Source organism: Nilaparvata lugens, chromosome 10, assembly GCF_014356525.2.
Source record: "Nilaparvata lugens isolate BPH chromosome 10, ASM1435652v1, whole genome shotgun sequence".
Lineage (NCBI taxonomy): Eukaryota > Metazoa > Arthropoda > Insecta > Hemiptera > Delphacidae > Nilaparvata > Nilaparvata lugens.
In genome coordinates, this window is record NC_052513.1 from 28,111,576 (window position 1) to 28,133,536 (window position 21,961).

General features: G+C 34.4%; 1 protein-coding gene across 4 annotated transcripts in view; it reads right to left on the minus strand.

The window, feature by feature from the left end:
• LOC111044649 (cell adhesion molecule 1) overlaps window positions 1–21,961 on the minus strand; it is a 245,470-nt gene that overhangs the window by 29,351 nt on the left and 194,158 nt on the right. For all 4 annotated transcript variants that reach the window (XM_039437113.1, XM_039437115.1, XM_039437114.1 and 1 more), the window contains one exon: window positions 20,039–20,174. In XM_039437113.1, the coding sequence (XP_039293047.1) occupies window positions 20,039–20,174 (136 nt within the window). The remainder of the gene's footprint in view (window positions 1–20,038; window positions 20,175–21,961) is intronic.

Below are 21,961 nucleotides of genomic sequence, written 5' to 3' on the forward strand. Positions count from 1 at the left end.
TTGATCAGTTGCGACCTGAAAACTCTGACACCAGACCTCAGCCAGCCAGGTCACTCGATATTATTATCATTATTATACCACAGGAACAAATCCACCTCAACAATTCATGGAAAACATCATTATCATAACCCATTCTTTCAAAAAACATCACTTGTAATACAGCATGTGCATCGTTCAATACAGATTGTGTCAACTGTATCACACTGTTTTGTTCTTGAGATACGACCGAACAGAAACAGTCTAGAGAGGCCATCAAAAGCTCACAACTCTTCCTCTTCCTGTTCCCTTGTCTTCCTTCTAGTCTCCTCTCCTTACCCCTTACATTTCCGAACCTCTCATCCCCGCCATTAATCCATTTTCCACACACTTCCCGAGTCGGGTGGTGGAAAGACGGAAGCCAAGGAAAATGGGGTGGAAAGTCTAGCTTTGAATATTCATGAACACTGTATATGTGTGATCTATATGTATATATATATGTAGTTAGTAACGAAGAGAATGGGTTGGGATGTTTTCTAGTCGAATGTTGGTGGTTGCTGCTTCTATTCTCATTTCAGTCGATCCGACCTTCTCTCAACGTCCTGACCTTTCCAATCTTCTTACTCACACGCTCTTACCTGTTATTCCCTTACCTTCCATAATAATTTTTCCTTTTTCACTGTGTTTTCTTGATCTTTTGTACACTCGATGCTCATTCAAATATCCTCTGTCATCTGCCAATATTCTTGAAAATTCTCCGCAAAATGTGATATTTGTGATTATTAATTTTCATGAATTTTTGAATATTGGTATTGTAAATATGATGATATCGTAGATACCTGATAATATTCGTTCTTTTTCACATAAACGGAACTAGAATAAAATTTTCGAAATTATAATAGAGAATGCAAATCTTATGTGTGTATGGTGAAATTTAATTCGACTTTTCACCTTTCTACTGTTTATAATAATTCTATCATAATTTCACAATATAATCAGTTCCTCCTTTTCCATTTTCCTTTTCTCCTTCTTCCTCTTCTTCTTCTTTCTCTTATTTCTTCCTCCTTCTTCTTTCATCCCATTTGCAGTAATTTCTCCTGTGAAAGTATTTTCAATAAGTTTATTCCTTTGACTTATTTTATTTCTATTGTACTGTTGTATCAATTCTCTGAATAATACAGCATGTCTTGTACCATTCAGTTTTCTTTCTTGGTTAATAATGGGTGCTTTATCCTCTTGTTTATATTCCATCAATTATATTTCCTGACCCTAACCAAGCAGCATCTAAGTTGAATTGAAGAGGAAGTTGTCATTGAACTCTTATTTTGAGAGGATCCTATTATAACTGTGTAACAGAAGGATTGATGATGTCTGGCTATATTTGCTTTTGATGTGGGTTGAGGAATGAGGATGGACAATGGAAGCAAAGAGGCAAAAAACGTCAATAAAAGAAAGATAAATGTTGTCTGAACCATCACTGAGTCAAATATACTCAATATAGAAGACGACAACAATAAGAGCAGAAGTGATACACCAAGAATGACCATTCAATGGTGACATGGTTCCATGTTTTCATATTAGTGTTCACATGAACACTAACATTGATTTGATCAGCTAGTTGTGAAAAATTCTTTATGCTCTCCCACCGTGAAAAACTCCCACGACTCTCCCATTCGAAATAAAAGTAAACAAGGAATTGGTAGATGATGAAAGCTACAGAAAATCAAAGAAACATATTTAAAACAACTATTACTGATCACTACTCAGTGACTTTACATTTGGGATTGAGTAATTTTAAACAAGATAAAAAAATCAACTATATAAGCAATAAGAAAATAATTAACTATACAAAATTAAAGGATTTATTGAGTAATAAAAAATGGGATAGTATTTATGAAAATCAATCCAATGACGTTAACGCTTTGCTAAAAATATTCTGTTCGGTTTTGACTAAGTGTATTGAAAATTCTAGTCAGGAAATAAAAATATCACACAGATATAAGCCTTTGAAGCCATGGATTACTTCTGGACTAATAAAATCAATAAGAACTAAAGATAAATTATATAAGAGATCAATAAAAGAACCTTTCAACACAAAACTGAAACATGATCTTAAAGCATATAAAAATGTATTAAATAGATTAATTGATGAAACAAAAACAAACTATTATCGATCAAAAATAGATGAATGCAGGAGTGATAAACGTAAACTATGGAATTACATAAATGAAATCATTGATGATACAAAAAATAAACATGATGAACCAGAAATAGATTCAGCTGAATTAAATAGATATTTTTCGCAAGTTGGTAAAAACTTGGCTGCTCAAATTGAACAAAATACCACCACATCAGATTTCCCATATAAGAGAACCAATGAATTGAATGCATCTTTTTTTCTCAGTCCCGTAAATCCACCGGAGGTGATAGAAACTATAAAAACTCTAAAAAATAACTCTTGTCCAGGTCCTGATAATATTAATAATAGAGCTCTAAAGCAGATAGCAGATCTAATAGCTGAACCCCTCTCTTACATTGTAAATAAATGTTTTGAAACAGCTGTATTTCCTGATTCATTCAAAATAGCAAACATTAAACCGATTCTTAAAAAAGGTGATAAAAATAATCCAGGTAACTATAGACCAATAAGCTTAATTAGCAACCTTGCCAAAATATTTGAAAAATTATTTAAAAAACGAATAATGAAGTTCATACAAAAAAATAACATTATTAATGAAAACCAATATGGTTTCCAACCTAATAAAAGTACTGAGGATGCGCTAGTGTATTTTGTAAACAATGTAACAGATATGTTAAATTCCAAGAAAAAACCACTTGCAGTCTTCATGGATTTATCTAAGGCTTTCGATACCATACCACATGATAAAATTTGCAACAAATTGGAAAAGTATGGTTTCAGAGGTCATTCATTAAAGTTTATAAGAAGTTACTTGGAAGATAGATTCCAAATTTTAACAATAAATAACAATAAAAGTATAGAGAAACTGTCATCTTACGGCCTGCCCCAGGGAACTGTTCTTTCACCAATATTTTTCATTCTTTATGTAAATGATTTGCTGAATATTAAGCTAAAGAATGGGAGAATTTCATCTTTTGCTGATGATTCAGTGATTATATTTTCAGAAAATAATTGGAATGATACTTTCATTGTTGCAGAGCAAGATATGAAAATTGTGAAGAACTGGATGGACTCTAATGCTTTGAGTTTAAATGTAGAAAAAACCAATTACATAGCTTTTTCAGCAAATAGAGAGGGTAAACCTAACAATCAATATAAGTTAAAAATCCATTCAAACTGTTCTTCAATAAATCAACCAAACATTAATAGATGTTCCTGCCCTGTTATTAATAGGAAATCAAACCTCAAATATCTTGGTATATGGATCGATGAGTGTCTCAAATGGGACATCCATGTTAACTTCCTATGTAAGAGACTAAAATACCTATCTTATAAATTTTATAAATTGAAAAATGTGCTATCTTTCTCAGAATGCAAACAGGTATATACGGCACTAGTCGAATCCCTAATGCGATATGGTTTAATAGTTTGGGGTGGGACTTTCGATACCCATATTAAAAACCTTTTTCTAATACAAAAATTCATCATAAAGACAATTTTAAAGAAACCTAGAACTTATGATAGTAAGATTTTGTTCAGTGAATTTGATGTTAAAACTATACGACAGTTATATCTTAGTTGCATAACAAATTACAGTTTCAAATACGAGCATAATTTCCCTCTAGCCGATGACATAAATTATAATCTTAGACCTAATACAATAAGAAAATATGAAATATATAACACCAACTCAGCTCTTCTTAGAAGGCAACTTTACTACATTAGCAGTAAATTCATAAATATACTAGAAAGTGAATTTCCACTTAATAATTTCCGAAATAATAAACACAGAAAAAGAGCCATAGAGGCATGGCTAAACTTGAATTATTTCCAATCGTTGACTTTTATACAATAATCAACTTCATATTATAAATTATATTTTCGAACACTTCATACGCTAGATTCAAGTTTATATATTACATCCCTGATTAAGCTGATTCACGACTCACACTGGCGCACAAGGAATCTTCCTTTTGCCGGTGTTTTTGCCTCACCTACTGTACTTATGCATGTGATCATAAATTGAATCTTCATTTTAAAACTATTGTTTGTAATGTAAAGGATATCATTTCGTTATTATATCCAATTAAATAAATGTATGTATCTTGATTTAAGTGCAGTAGCATATACTTATATTTATTTTTTGTAAAGCTTTTTTGTATTTTGTTTTTGGCAAATAAATTCATTCATTCGTTCAAAAAAAAAGAGTATGTTCAGAATGACCGGAAAATGTTATACCATGGAAACTGTATAACCCAATTCTTTATTGAAAATGTCATGCTCGCCCAAGATAAAACATTCCCTCAATTTTTTAGTCTCAACTAACCGCCGGCTATTACAGGGTCAGAAGCACAATCAGGGCAAGTGAATGGATGATAATCTGATAGCGAAGAGACACAGGAACCAGGTATAGATATAGATCCAGCCCCGAAACAGATATAGATACATATAAATTGCTGACATCCGCCACATTGAAAGACTGGGTCACATTAGTTAATGAGTGTGTTCCGACATACATAACCAGTGCACCGAATATATATATTATATGGAATGATCACGTACTGTATTCATGTATTTATATAGATAGATGTATGGGTAATGGCGCTCGTGTCTGTATGTCGTTATAGTTGCTGCTGTCACGTGTGACATGTCTATGTCTATGTCTATGCGCATCCTAGGCGGAGATTATTTTGTGATACGAGATCAGTGACGAGATATAAACTGGGAGGAATAGGGGTGAGTGGAGAAGGAGGGAGAGAGTTGGAAATGTGGAATAGAGTAGAGATGGATGGATGAAAATACGAATGAATTAAGATGAATGATGAATCGTATCGGAAGAGGATCAGGAGGAGATATGGAAAATAGGTGGATGAAAAATAAAATTAAAAGGGGGAAAAAGGAGGATGCAAAGAGATAGAAATCGGAAGATAAACCACCAGTAAGATAATGGAGAGGAGGAAAAGGAGAAGGAACATAACAAGATAGAAAATAGGAATGATGATGAGAAGAAGTGTCTCAGAAATGATGAGAGAAGATGGAGGAGGGAAAAGATGAGGAGTGAGAAATGAAAAGAGGGATAAACAATCTTAGTCCAGGCGCTGGCTTACATTGAGCATACATGAGAGAGGCAGAGAATTTGACTTCGGATTATTGTTAGGGGGTCTTTAGTGTATATGAAACTCGATGTCGTCACGTCCCAGGGTGGTCGACAGCTTGGGAGGGAGGGGGGTAAGTTGTAAAAAACGCGCGTTTATAAAATCGCCTGTCCTGCAGTTACTATTCATAGTACAGCTTTTAATTTTGTCTCAATATCATGTGCACATAACTGGCTTTCAATGTGGTCCTATACATTTTTGCGATAAACCGCATAGTTTTTCCGTAAAAAAATAAAATATCTCGAAAAATGTATTTTTTTATTATGGACTTTTTGTTATTTCTCGAATATTTAAGTAATTAGCAGACTTAGAGGAAAAGGCTCCCAATAAACGTTGTAGGCCATTTCTTGCTGAATCCAATGATATATATAGTTTGGGGGTTACGATCATAGATGCGGCGGTGGGAGGGGGATAAGTAGCACTGTTACGCTGCGGCGCGGTCCTCCCCCATGATTAATGCGCGTAATGGCCTGTCTATCGCATCGCTCCTACTAGTCTATGCATTCAAATTATGTATTTCAGGAACGCTATCTTATGTATTTTCGGTCGCTGAACACGATTTTTCAACTCTCAAGCCTTAATAATTGATAATTCTCATCATAATATACTAATTATGGTCAAAATTACAAACTTCATCTCATTATCATTATTTATGATTACATTGTAATGATAAACCATCCTGTTAGGAATCCTATATGTGTTTCTCAGTCGATAAAAAACTGATATTCCATTAAGAGAGAATAATTATTCGATTTAGTTCAATGATCACTTTGGAATTGCGAAAGTCAAGTAATGGAGTAAGTTAAACAAATAATATAGGCTACCCCATATAGAGCACCGTGTAACAGGAGTAAAATATTTTCTTAATATAAATTTACAGTTGAATCACAAATAATGTCAATTACTCCCATGTGATATGACTAAATATTTGATTACAAAGGAAATACAACTCAAAAGCTGCGTTTACACCAAAGTTATTAAGATGTTAATATATCTTAATCTTTATAGATACTATTAGATTGAACATAACTTATCATACATATGATGGACATATTATGTGTTAGCCAAGTTCCGTTCAATCTAATAGAATCTATTAAGATTAAGTTATTAACATTTTGTTAATAACTTTGGTGTAAACGCAGCTTTATCAACTGATTTCTGTAACTTATATCTACGAATAGATACTTTTCATCTGGCTGAGTTTGACTGATTGTCTTGGGGTGGTACTTGAATAAATGTGGAATGAGAGATATCTTTGTTGAATTTGAAATATTTGGAGAGAATACTGTTGGAAATCTATTGAGGGGAGATCAGTATAATTAAGGTGTGAGAGCAAGCAATCAATTCAATGAAACAACTACAAGGACTCATGAACGGTTCAAATATGAGAGATTGTCAAAGTATATTTGAAAGAAGTCAGGAGCTATTTGTGGAGTTTTATTAGAATCAAAATCGATGACTACTTGAAATTTATGACTGATTATTGTAACATAGTTTAAATTATCTTAAATTGTATTCATGCTCATAAGGAAGGACTCTGGTATTGCACATGGAAACTGTACGAAAAAAGATCCCATACTTTTTCCATTCAATCACACAAACTATGTTATAAAGTCTGTGTTATATGTAGAAAATATAAAAAAATACCCATAGAAGTAGAAAATAATTTCCAATAAGGAAACATTAACTCTATACAGTCGATACATTGACTCTCTGAAAATTTAATAAATGTGACAACTGACAACCGATCATGCTTTGGAGCAAACCCTCATTCGATCATCCAAAACAGTGATTGGAATAGCTATTTCTTCAAAGGCTTTCCTAAAATGGCTGCTACTATATAAATAAATCTTCCATCGAAGATATTCTGTTCAAGTATGTTGACATCATTATGGATATCACTGGAGATTGTGAAGAAAGTCATCTAATGAAGTAAAACAAGAATAATGAGAGATGAGAATGATCTCCAGAAGCATAATCTTCTCACGAGAACATAACATTTTTCTTCAAGACTCTGATGGACAATAGAATCTGCATAATGTTATCAATGGTCTGGAAGCAAGTGAAGAAGTGTGTGATTCTCTTTTGAACGTATAGAAAGAAATAGTTATTCGGTCTCCAACGATTTTTATCTGAACATAGTTGTAACAAATTGTAAAAGTGTATTCTCACCTATAAAAAGAAACAGAGTTCTTTCATTCTCCACGATGCAATCAAACAAAAATCCTAGTCTCAGTTAATTCTAGAACAAAAAGATCTGATCTTTGTATTTTAACTAGGTAGCTGTTTAAAGATAATTCAGCATTGAAGTTTTAGTGCAGCATGCATTTCTACAATAACCGCAATCTCTGTCATCATCTGATGGATATTTGAAAAAAACTCTTAATCTCACTTGGCCCATGAAATTGTAAGTGAAACTAGTTGTGGATTTGACTAAATCCCTAAATATCGTTGACAAATTCGCATAATGATGACATGGCTCTCCTGAATTCAACTCCTACTTCACTTTTCAAAACTTCAATACGCTGCAAGATTATGGAAACTTTGTGATGAGAAGAGTTATGAAAATTCTCAATAAAGATGAAGTGATACAGGTGGACATAGCTTTTCATGTCTATGGTCTAAAATCAAACAAAGGTAGTAAACATATTAGAAGCAGCAGAGTAGAAGAATCACTTCAATAATATGCTCTCCAAACCATCGAGACTTGATTTCTAAATCTGTGACAGAGATTTATTAATGTGACATCCAAGAATCTATAAAGGAATAATCCATACGTTAGCTACGTGCAGGAATACATACATTCATTCATTCATTTGTGGATAAAATTACAAATCATATAAATATGTTTGGGAAAGAATAACAGGCATGGCTCAAAACTATTCGAATCCCAAATTTTGATACTGAATAACTTGTTACCATTTCAAAACAGTCTGAACGGGAATACCATAATGGATGAATCAATCAAAAGTTAGTGAAATATCATTATAATAATACTGTTAGAAATAATATGAACGAATATTTAAATTTTCATTCCATTTTGATTTGACACATATCTATTATTATATTGGATATAATTTCTCAAAAGTTCACGACAAACTGAAGATTCACGAAAGATTAACATTTTCATACTAAACATAATCATTATGATAATGAATGAATGATGAATTCCATTTCCACCATGAAGAACTAAGAAATTCCACAAATATTTCTTGGAAATTAACTGACCACTATATCAAGTAAACGTGGCCAGTGTGCAATTAATAATATAATTAGGCTGCAGCGCATCACAATAAATTAATTTGAGATAAAAACAATAGAACATAAACATATATAAATATTATCTTTATTCCATCCTAATATATTTCTTGAAACCCAAGTTTCGTTTATTTCAAACAGTCATTTCCTAGTTTCCTTGCAGAATGAGATGAAGTTTGTAATTTTTACCATAATTAGTATATTATGATGAGAATTATCAATTATTAAGGCTTGAGAGTTGAAAAATCGTGTTCAGCGACCGAAAATACATAAGATAGCGTTCCTGAAATACATAATTTGAATGCATAGACTAGTAGGAGCGATGCGATAGACAGGCCATTACGCGCATTAATCATGGGGGAGGACCGCGCTGCAGCGTAACAGTGCTACTTATCCTCCTCCCACCGCCGCATCTATGATCGTAACCCCCAAACTATATATATCATTGGATTCAGCAAGAAACGGCCTACAACGTTTATTGGGAGCCTTTTCCTCTAAGTCTGCTAATTACTTAAATATTCGAGAAATAACAGAAAGTCCATAATAAAAAAGAATGCTTAATGAAACTTCATTGGAGGATACAGATTTTTTAATGTCCTTGATAATATGTTCATTTCAATCAAAATTCGTTATCAATCGGAATATATGTATTAGCAAAAATTAAATGAAAATCTGATAATATCATAATATCTTCATTCTTCACATTTATGGATACGTATATATTACAATACACAACATGATATACAATAGATCTGACAGGATATGAGGAAACTGTGTAGAATTAATTTAAGAGACATAAATGCAACTATTGAATATTGGGATAGAGAGAAGGATTCATCGCAGAAAATTTTAATAATCATTGATAATTTGCAATCGTGTAGAATGAATAACGTTCCAAGTATTTTAGTGACATTATTATGACCAGTGATATTCCCAATTCAAATTCATATTATTGTGAAACACCCTAATAAGATTTCAGAGCTGTCAATAAATTTGTTCTTAGTAACAAAAGAATGATTAAAACAAACAGTAAAAAAATTTAGGTGATGTGGCATAATTCATCCATTTTCTGTGAATCTCGGAGAGGTCTTACCAGATAATACCACAGAGTGAGCACAAACTATTGAACACATTCCATAGGTATAATAACGAATATAGTAGCGCTCCTATTCTTGTGGCAAACATCGGTGTAGCTGATATAAATACTGTGATGACCTTCATGGAACCACAGTCGGCTCAATGGTGGGGTGACAGAGCTTCATGAGAAAGCTATGTGCGTTTTGTGGTTTCTCGAAAGTAAATCGGTTATTACTGTTCAAAGCTCTTGTTATGGCCGTGAAGAATAAGGTGCAAGGTGCCGTGAAGATGCAACGAGGTTATGTAAAATTTGACCGAGCGAAGTGAGGTCTAAGATTCAAGTCGACGGTTTGGCATTTCTCTTAATGTTTAAATGTTTGGATGTTTAAATGTTCATATGTTTTTATGTTGCGCATTTACGGCGAAACGCGGTAATAGATTTTCATGAAATTTGACAGGTATGTTCCTTTTTAAATCGCACGTCGACGTATATACAAGATTTTTGGAAATTTTTCATTTCAAGGATAATATGAAAGGAAAAAGGAGCCTCCTTCATTCGCCAATATTAGAGTAAAAATCAGGCTATAGAATTATTCATCATAAATCAGCTGCTGTCTAGTGGACTATAATACTACCCGTTCAAAAACATCGAACATCTTGAAAATTTATCTTTCCATCAACGTTGTAGACAGTTGCAGCCAGACCTGATAACAGGTCTCACACACACATTCCGGGACGACACGTCACGGTATGATAGAACAAAAAACTCCATGTTTATTTAGGATTTTTTCTAGAAATTTTGAATTGATAAATTATTTATTAATTTTTGAGAAAACATAACAACAGGTCAATGTAACTTATTGTGAGCGAGGACTACTGTTCACAGAACTACTAGTGATGGACTAAAATGAAGAATTGATGCCGTAATTCAAGACATCACTCCAGAAATAATTGATAATGCATGGCGTGAATTGAATATCGTCCAAATATGTTATGTGAAATAAAAGGAACTCAAGTAAAGATTTGTTGAACTAGGTTATGAATGAACTATTTGAAATTGGCTTTTCAATAAATCAATGATCATGTAAGTACACTCATTCGTGTTCTTTATTCACCCATAAATATGTGTAATAATTTATGCTCAACCTGTATTTCACATTTCATTTGTCAAACACACCGATGAGATGTCACAATTTCCAAGCATTCATTCTTGATAAGTATCAGATTAGCAGAATACCACATTCTGCTGCAACGAAATGTCAACTACTGAAGAGGATCCACAACACTATTCCTGGAATGATAATACCCTGCTGAGACAGTAACGAAGCAGACAATGACAGGTAGAGTGAACACAAGAGAGGGAGAGGGATGTTATAGAACGGTTGCAAGGACCTATTAAACAAACGACTATACGTCTAGAATCTAGTGCAAGCACACCATCGTCTTTTCAAAGTACATTGAATAATAAGGTATAAGACTGGAAGTGTGAAAGCAGATGGAGAGAGCCAGTGTCATTGAGAGTGTGTGAGTGTAAATTTTAAGCTAGAATTGGAGCATGAATGTGTGAGAGGGAAAGGGAGCGAATGAATGGGAGGATAGAGAGATAGTAGATAGCGGTGGGAAACTGGGAATTGAGAAATGGAGGATGAGAGAATACGATTGAGAGCGATCGATGAGAGGAAGACACAAAGAGAGAAAATGAATGAGAGAAATGCATTGGAACAGAGTAAGGAAATGAGTGTGATGATTGAATGATAAAAAATAAATAGAAAAATAAACTTGGTTAGGGAAGAGTGAACATAGTTTGCAATATATAGAGAGTAATAACGGAGATAAGAAGAGTATAAAGAATTATGAATAATTATTGAAAAATACAGGTGGGAATCAGAAAAAAAAACAGAAAAATGTAAGATACGAGTATAATCTAACTACGATAGGAGTGGAGAGAGACATTGGAGAAAATATTGTATATAAAATCACCAATGATCACATCATATATACAAATATATCATTAATCAAGGCTTTTTTGGAGATTCTTAAGGAGTTGGAAGAGAGGAGATAAAGAAGCCAAAATATCACGATTAACGAAAATGCGAAAGATACTCTAGGCGCAAATAAAAAATAAGGTTATTGAAGAGAGGTAGGTAGAGAATAGAAATTCGGATGAAAATAGAGGGAAGAAAGGAGATAGAAAGAAAAAAGAAACTTAGAAGTCAGTGAGAATGAGAGAAAAACGAGTAGAGAATGATTAGAAGACATTGAGATCAAAGAGAAAGAAGATATTGTGGAAAAATGAGAAAGAATAAGATGTGACATGATTGCGCAGTCATGAATTGAGGGAGAATGTGAGACAGTAGATGTTGTAATGAAATATCTTAAGTGGAGGTGATTGTGTTATAGCGGGGATTGCTTCTAGCTTCTCATCCGCTGGAAAGCCAACATTGAAGCTTCATGAATATGCATGACATAGAATAATATATTCTAGTATGCAAGCATGGGTTTCTGTATATTATGCCAGGGTTACCTCAGGCGTCAATCAGTGAATAGGTGGTTGACACACATGATATTCACTCCACTCACATGAAGCACATAAAGATCATGAATTCACTGGACTATACATGACTATATTAGCCATGTCTATCAAGCCGTGTGGGAGTGAAGTACTGATTGTAAATTGTGTTAAGCAAGGAAATATACATGATTGAAGAATGGTGAAGATTGGATTCACACTTGAAAATGACTCGAAAGTTCGAGACATGTTATGTAGAAGTAAAGATAAATTGAAAGGGTACTTTGGGTTTCCAATTTGTATGTTAACAGTACCAGCCTTAAGAGAAGCCTTTACCTTCTAGCAAGCAATAGCAAACCAATGGGATTAGAGATAAATGAGGCCAAGACAAAATACTTGAGACTGTTACCAGCAGTAGGTAGGAGAGATGTTAGAGAAATGAAAATTGGAGCCTATACATTCCAACAGGTAGACGAATTCGTCTATCTGGGAACACTTGTAACAAGTAGTGGGAAAGTCTCAGCAAAGATTAATAACAGGATCATGGTAGGAAACAGGGCATACTATGCTTGTATTAAGCTATTCAAATCTCGAATACTGTCAAGAGACTGCTACAAAATCGCAATTATACAAAGCATTGGTGAAGCCTGTGGTGTGTTACGGATCGGAAACATGGGTGCTTACTGCTGGAGATATGCAAAGACTGAGGGCTTTTGAAAGAAAGGTGGTGAGAAGAATCTTGGGCCCTGTCTTTGAGAATGGTATCTGGAGAGGAAGAAAAAAAAATGAAATAGAGGATTCTTAAACAATGTGCGGTCGATAAAAGCTGGCAGAATAAGATGGATGGGGCATATGTCGAGAATGGGAGATGGAAAAGTGGTGGAATGTTATATGGTAGAAGAAAATATATAACAGAAGAAGAAAAGGTCCACCAAGAAAAAGATGGAGGGATGATGTGGAACGCGATCTAAGGACACTTGGAGTTCGTAACTGGAGGAGGCAGGCCGAGGATCGAGACAGATGGTGAGGCTACGTGAGGGAGGCCAAGGGTTGTAAAGACCTGTAGAGCTGAGGAGTAAGTAAGTAAGTAATTTGTATGTACATAAAAGTAGCCCTAAGAGAAAAGAAAACATTGGAATAGATTTTATTGATAAAATGAATCGAGAATCGATCGAATTTTCCAACCTATATTTTTTAAATTTATTTAAGTCAGATGATGTGAATCAAGTTAACAATGAGTTTGAAGTTTGTAGATTCGCAAGCGTTCAGGATACAGAATATTATAATGAAAATTTCACCCCATACATTGAAGCAAGCTTCATGAATATGCATGACATAGAATAATATATTCTAGTATGCAAGCATGGGTTTCTGTATATTATGCCAGGGTTACCTCAGGCGTCAATCAGTGAATAGGTGGTTGACACACATGATATTCACTCCACTCACATGAAGCACATAAAGATCATGAATTCACTGGACTATACATGACTATATTAGCCATGTCTATCAAGCCGTGTGGGAGTGAAGTACTGATTGTAAATTGTGTTAAGCAAGGAAATATACATGATTGAAGAATGGTGAAGATTGGATTCACACTTGAAAATGACTCGAAAGTTCGAGACATGTTATGTAGAAGTAAAGATAAATTGAAAGGGTACTTTGGGTTTCCAATTTGTATGTTAACAGTACCAGCCTTAAGAGAAGCCTTTACCTTCTAGCAAGCAATAGCAAACCAATGGGATTAGAGATAAATGAGGCCAAGACAAAATACTTGAGACTGTTACCAGCAGTAGGTAGGAGAGATGTTAGAGAAATGAAAATTGGAGCCTATACATTCCAACAGGTAGACGAATTCGTCTATCTGGGAACACTTGTAACAAGTAGTGGGAAAGTCTCAGCAAAGATTAATAACAGGATCATGGTAGGAAACAGGGCATACTATGCTTGTATTAAGCTATTCAAATCTCGAATACTGTCAAGAGACTGCTACAAAATCGCAATTATACAAAGCATTGGTGAAGCCTGTGGTGTGTTACGGATCGGAAACATGGGTGCTTACTGCTGGAGATATGCAAAGACTGAGGGCTTTTGAAAGAAAGGTGGTGAGAAGAATCTTGGGCCCTGTCTTTGAGAATGGTATCTGGAGAGGAAGAAAAAAAAATGAAATAGAGGGATTCTTAAACAATGTGCGGTCGATAAAAGCTGGCAGAATAAGATGGATGGGGCATATGTCGAGAATGGGAGATGGAAAAGTGGTGGAATGTTATATGGTAGAAGAAAATATATAACAGAAGAAGAAAAGGTCCACCAAGAAAAAGATGGAGGGATGATGTGGAACGCGATCTAAGGACACTTGGAGTTCGTAACTGGAGGAGGCAGGCCGAGGATCGAGACAGATGGTGAGGCTACGTGAGGGAGGCCAAGGGTTGTAAAGACCTGTAGAGCTGAGGAGTAAGTAAGTAAGTAATTTGTATGTACATAAAAGTAGCCCTAAGAGAAAAGAAAACATTGGAATAGATTTTATTGATAAAATGAATCGAGAATCGATCGAATTTTCCAACCTATATTTTTTAAATTTATTTAAGTCAGATGATGTGAATCAAGTTAACAATGAGTTTGAAGTTTGTAGATTCGCAAGCGTTCAGGATACAGAATATTATAATGAAAATTTCACCCCATACATTGAAGCTGCTATATCAATGAAAGGAGAACTTGAATAGTGAAATAATACATCATTTCCAAGAGAATTCAATGCTCTATAAACTTACGATGGGAATTTATTTTTGAATAGCTATGAGCCCTGAAACAGCAGAACATTGGTTAAAAACCTGTTAATTTAACAATTACACACCTTCAAGAGCGAATATCTCGTGAACTGTTGGGAATATAACAAAATTCCACTGAGCAAAAAGTGTAGAGAATTTATCAGGCTTCATTTTTGGAAGGTTAGATATGTCGGTTGAACGCATATTATTCTCAAGATATGAGCGTGGAAGCAAAACGCTGAAAAATGCAACTTTTAAACCACCCTCATCCCCTTAGCACATGAGTTAGGAATGGGGACTTTTGATATGCTCTCCTCCTAACTAGTCTCAACAAAGCTGCGAAGTCAAAAACTTTGTTTAAAACATTCCCTTCAAATTCCTTTGTCAATATTGGTCTATATTGATGCAAAAATGGAGATGGCACACTCAACACTTAAGCTGCTGCAAAAGGTCTAGGGGAATCAGTAAAAGTGTGAAATTATACTTCAAATTGAAGAGAATTTTATGCTCTATGAGCTCATAATCAGCATGGATTTTTCCCATCGAGTTATAAGATATAAGAGCAAAAATATAGAAAAAAATTGGTGGCAAACGTGTTTGTTTTTCAATAATGTCACACCTTCAAGAGTGGATATCTCGAAAACTAGAGAAGATAATTATGAAAAAAGTTGTGAAATGAATAATGTGGGAAATTATGTATGCTTCAATTTTCTAGATGACAGTCAAGTTCTTAGGATACATAGTTATTGAGTTTTATGCGAGAAACGAGAAAATGGTACCTTTAAATCACCCCCACCCCCTTAGCACAGTATGTAGGGGTGAGACTTTTGATATGTTTACCTCCTTACTACCCTAAACAGAACTGTGGGATCAGAAATAATTGTCTCCCCAACTTTTCCCTCTATAACCTTTCCCTGACTGGACTATAATAGGATGCAAATAACTTATAACAGCTTGTCTGGGCGCCTAGATGTCTTCTGGTTTTCTCACGCTAAATTCCGGAAAGTGTTGCATTATAATAACTTTGTGTAAGCATGATCTGAGCAAATAAATAGATGGTGTATCAGTGTTGATGTGCATATGGTTTGGGACGTCGTTCAGTTATAAATGTTATCTATTCTATTGATAAAATCTTTGTTCATTATTTGTTATTATATTCTTTAATTTTTATAAGTTTTGGAATTTTTAATTCTCAATTTGTTTTATTTTTACTTTTTTCAGAAGTATTTGAAATCTTTGTATTTTTCATATTCGAATAAGGTGGTATTTTTGTTGTTTGTATTATTTATTATTGCATAAGTTCGTATTACTTTTATCATTATTTTCCTCTTTTCATTTGTATCTGTACAATTTTTATTGTTAAGGAGACATATCTGGGGAAACCCGTTGTCTGCATTGTGAATAAATAAATAAATGAACTATTGATTGCGTGCAATAACGCATTCAATCAATAACTAAAATAACATAGTATTGTCTCTCGAACTTCCTCTGCTTTGAACTTGGGCTGTCCTGTTGCCAGTATGTCTTGGAGGAGATTATCTTTTGATGTTAGCATTTCTGATACACCAACCCCAAGAGCCATTAGCCGTTTTCACACCGATATCTCGCCAACACGACAGGATTCACTCTGATGGACTGTATAAGAGAAGGCTGCGGTTTATAACTAAGTGAGGTCTACTGTTCACAGAACTACTAGTGTATAGCTATTCTATCAGCATATTACACGAGTCACCTTCCAGTATCAGAGTGTAACTAATTCCTATTTTCAATTCAGTGATACAATGTAAATGATAAACAGAATGAAAAGCGGATAACGTAACAAGGGAACCACGATTGAAAAATGTCTTTGGTGAGGGTAAACACACCGTATCCGAAAAAAATGATGTCGGTGTGGAAAGATGGGACATCTGGGATGTTGGGTAGCTCATCCATTCTTTGAGGGTGGTTTTGGAGGAAGGATGAGGCAAGTCGCTCACAAATAACAGACAAGGGTGGCTGAGTGATTGATAGGGGTGGGGCACAAATGGAAAGCTAAATGGCCCATCATAGGGTGGAAAAATGGGGGGAAAGTTCAAATAGCAGGTACCACGAGTCGACAAATTTACTCTGATGGATAATAATCAACGTCTTTTTGTTGATGTCTTTGTCTCCTCGTTCTATCCACCGCTTTATCACTTTTATCAATCACCCACCTTATTCAGTTGTGTATTTCCCTCAATCTTCCACCCATCTCGTCAACTTCTCTCAACGTTTTTTATTTTTCTCTCTTCTTCTGTTTTCCAGTACATTTTAAAATTTATATCTTCTCATACGAACGACATTCATTTCCCGAATTATCAACTGTGTATATTCCCCAGCCCTCTTGTTTCTTCACATACTCCCCCGTCTTTATTCCCACTTTCAATGTTACATCTTCTTTTCCAACTCTTCTACCTTGCCCTGTCTCTCCTCTTAGATAATACTCTTTCTTGATTGATACTATCTCCTTGTCTTTGTATGTAACAGGAAAATATCTCCGTTTCAAAAGCTAGTTGGAATGTTGTGTCATGTTGATAATCTATTGCTATCACTCCTTTACATTCTCCTTGATGACTTTTATCAATTATTCCCAACCTCATCAATTATTGTCTTCTTTCTCTGTTTCACAGACGGTGCCAGTGTAACAATTTAGGATATAGAAATGCATCATCATTTAAAAATAGTAGAGGGACATATTTTTATCAGGGTTCATGATCTTGAAATGCAAGTAGCATCACTCAATGTTATGTTTCAAATATATTTCAACGTACGATGAATGAATTTTGAGTTGATTTTCATTGTTCGTGTATTCCTATGCATATTCTGTATAAATATTCTTCTGAGAGGAATAATTCACTACAACATTTCATTTGTTTTTTTAATGGAAGAGTATCAATGTGCAAAATAATATCGAATGACACTCATCATGGGGTTTGATTTGTTCAGCCTATAACCTCTAATGGTTTTGTACACCATCTTCCCCTTACACGAAGAAACTCAATGTAATAAATAAATGGATGGAAAAAGATGAGAATGATTCTCAAAACTTGACCAAACAGTCAGTATTAATTCAGATAAGCATTTGAGGATCCAAATATCCACTTCAGAAATTTGTTGATAAATTCATGGTTATAATAGATTCCTTGGAGATCATCCAAGTTTATTAGTTCAGATAGCAGACACCGTGATAATCTTCGAAGGCACCCATGTGATAATCTTCGAAAGGAAGAGGTTATTCAATTAGTATATCCAGAGACTATCTGTACACCAGTGATAATCAACATTAAAAATTTCCTATTTGTCCATGATTGATTGATGTATGATGGTGATGGAGATGATTTATCTATAGGCCTAATTATTATTGCAAATATAGAAAGTTGAACTTGAATTATGGAACAAACTCTCATGATTGAATGAATTACGCCAGTGTTATGATAACAGTCTTGCAACTTGCTGACATCCACCAAGCATCTTACTATCAAACTTTATAACTTGGAAGACGAATTACTCTCACTCTCCTTCCTGATACCCTCAAGACTATCGACTCCAACCATTATTATATTATAACAACACCCAACCGCTATCACCGAAGAACACTATATTCTAAACAATAAACATGTTTACACGATCAGTTTCCAGCTGTTTGCCATTTAAGCTAGCCAACGATCACTCTGAAGCCACTCCACAACTTGTAGGTGAAAATCAACAGTAGTTTTGTTGGGTGAAAAGCGAGCTGGTTTCATCGTGTACGTCAATATTGTTACAAGCGCTGTTAATGTTATTGTTGGGGTGTCTGAACCTCCCCTTCCACCGGCACGTGACCTGATCTACTATCCCCCCCCCCCCGCCAACAACTATTGCAACACCCAATTGTTCCAGCACAGACGGGAGCTATTTTCGGGTTAATTATTATTATTGTAGGGCACTCGGGTAACCGAACACGTCCTGTTTTAGCTCGAGGAATAAAGTGCACAATATTCATGTGCTAAAAACAAGTGTGAAGTATCAAAATGCAGGTATAAAAGTATATTTGGGCCTGTGTTCATATATTGTTTTGTACATATATGCAATCCGGTTTTGTATTACACAGACCCATGTAAAGCTTTTGTTGGAGTTTAGTGTGTCAAATTGGATTTGATGTGGATTGGGAACAGAGCTTTAATTATTTGCCACTTCAGGTCTGCATGTATCAACTTCAAAATTGAACAATCTATTTATATATTTTTTGAAACTTTGTCTCCGCTTTAGTGTTCATATTAATATCACGATGAGTATAATGTCATTAAAATGTGTTAATTAGAATATAAGAGAATAGAATAGAATATTTTTATTTCACTTGCTCATAATAACAAAAAAAGTTTTACATATCAACTTAAAAAAAATGTAGTAGTTTAAATAAATTTACACTGCATAATATCAGAAAAATACATAGAATTATAACCACGTACAGTAAAATGAAATTTTGATCTTTTTGCCATCAGCCTAACTAAGTAAAATATTAAATTTAAATTATTTTAAATCCGTTCAAATTTGAGTCCCATTCTTCCACAGGAGAAAAATTATTCGAATAGGCTGAAATTTAAAGTCTCCAAAAAAGTGGAAATACCTCATATTCAAACGTACTAGCGTGAGAAAATCTACACTTCAAGGACAATAATTGGCTTTAACAAGCCTTTACAGCGAAATCAGTGTGCATTCGAATTTCCCATGCTCAGCGCCAAGCTATTCGGTGAATTAATCTTATTTTTAACGCAAAAGTGAAAACCGAAGTGGCAAAAAAAAACAAGAGTGAATTTTTCTGTCCGATTTGGCGTAAATAATTAAGAAATGAAAATGGACCGAAAATACGAGGTTTTTGGAGCCCTCTGTATCTACAACAAGGGAATTTTTCATGAAAAAAATGGGTTCGGACTTCTCTTATGTATCCAAACAATATAAATTAGAAAATCAGAAGTAGAATATAAATTGTGAGCATCAATGTATATACTGGACTACTAATTATTTTCTTGAAATAATTGTTGATGGAATCGAATTTCAAAACAGAGGACGCTTCTGGTTCATGTTTGTTTGCTCTTCATCATTGATTCAATCAAATATCTTTGAGTGATAAGTATTATTGTTTCAATTTAGTACTCACATAGAACCTCCATGCGTCCCTCACTCTGGGCACTAGCGAAAGATGGCGCCTCAGCGGAGACCTCACACCGGTACACTCCGCTTGACTTGAGGTTCACGCTCCTCAGGGCCACCTGCTTGTAGTCCGACAGTTGATGCTGCAAAGGAAATGACCATAAGAACTAAAGTGAATTTCCTAAATTACGAATGCAAAAGTATCATAGTCTTGATTTGAATTGGAACACACAAGTTTTATGCAAAAAATTAAATTGAAATTGAAAAAATTGAAATTATGTTGTGTCGTATTAGAATGCATAACATAATGTAAGTATTGTGATCATGATTAGTATTCAGAAGCACTTGTATTATTTATAATTTATTTTTTGTGGATACGATTACAAATCATAGAAATATGATGAGGGAAAGAACAACAGGCATGGCCCAAAACTATATTGTTTTAAATTTTGATAATGAATAACAAGTCCGAAAAATAAGGTTCTTTATAATGAGTTTCTAATTTATTGTAATGTTGTAATATATTGTCGTTGTTTTGACAATTTGGCAGAAACTAATGTTGAGCTCATTCCGCTAGTTCATGGTATAATAGAGAAATATAAAGTTGAGGAGCGAATGAGTCGTGGTGCGTGGGTGATGGCTTTGGAAATATGGAATAGAAAATAATACGATGTATGGTAGAGGCGAGTTCACAAAAGTTTGTTTCCGATTCAGCTCCGCGCAGAATTTTCATGTTTCCGGCTGAAAAGTACCCAGGAAATGACAAGCAAGAACCCAAAAACCTACACATACAACCAAAGGGAGGAGTGAGTAGACTAATAACAATGTACTCGTTGATATAGGGAGAACTAAAAGTAAAATATGAAAAATTATGGGTCCAATAGAACTTTCAATGACGGATTAAAATTACTCATTCTGCATAATTATCTCTGCTAACAGTGTTGTTCACTCGGGCTCTAGGCTTATGCATGGACAATGAGACATAAAGACAATTATTGGAATGACGATCACTGATTTGAGAATAAATGACAAATTCGCATCTAATTATTATATTGTAGAGTGTTCCAGAGATACGATATTAGCTTATTTATCTGTGAATGTACTTTGATAAGGAGCGTTAATCAAGAATAGACTCACTACGAATAAATGTGATAACAACAAATAAGGCAACTAATTGGAGATTCTCCTTTGATCAAGTACAGTTTTTGGCTGAGGAAAATATTGGAAATAAGGGAAATATAAATTGACACTCATGTAAAAGTACAGCAATATTGATACTATCATTAGGCTAAAGTACTGAATGAATCTCCAAAGTTGTCAATACAAAGAGGAGTAAATAATCATGAAAAATCTTTCATTATGTAAATGGTTCCCAATTCACCAAGTTTATCAAGAAAAGATTAAAGTGAACGAAATATCACCAGTTCATTGAAGGGTTTCAGATTACAGAAATCACACCTAATTTATTCGATGAGAGAAGCTCAACTAACAATAATCTCATTCCAGTTTTATTTAATTATATTGGCTCCAGCGTTCATCAATTCATAGAATTTACCAATTAATTCGATAGTTGAAAACAGTATCGAATTGATCAATCAGATCAAGTATCCTTGTACATGAGTATGGTATGTTCAAATTTCAAATTAATCAAGGTGCAACTGCATAATAACTCACAAAACTCCTTCTACTATTTTTTTAGAATCACCAATAAACCTCTCAGAATGTTTCTCATAAGCAAATCACTTCATACCCAGAGAATCTCTTCTTAAACGGCTGCATTCTCATATACGAATCACCACTCCATCACATCACTACTTGTTCTCTCCAAATGTTCCGTCATACAAGGTTATATTATTACTTTATCTTCTGTTACAGAACTCCACAAACACTCTACCCATTTCACTCAAGTCCTCACCTGTGATCGCATCCA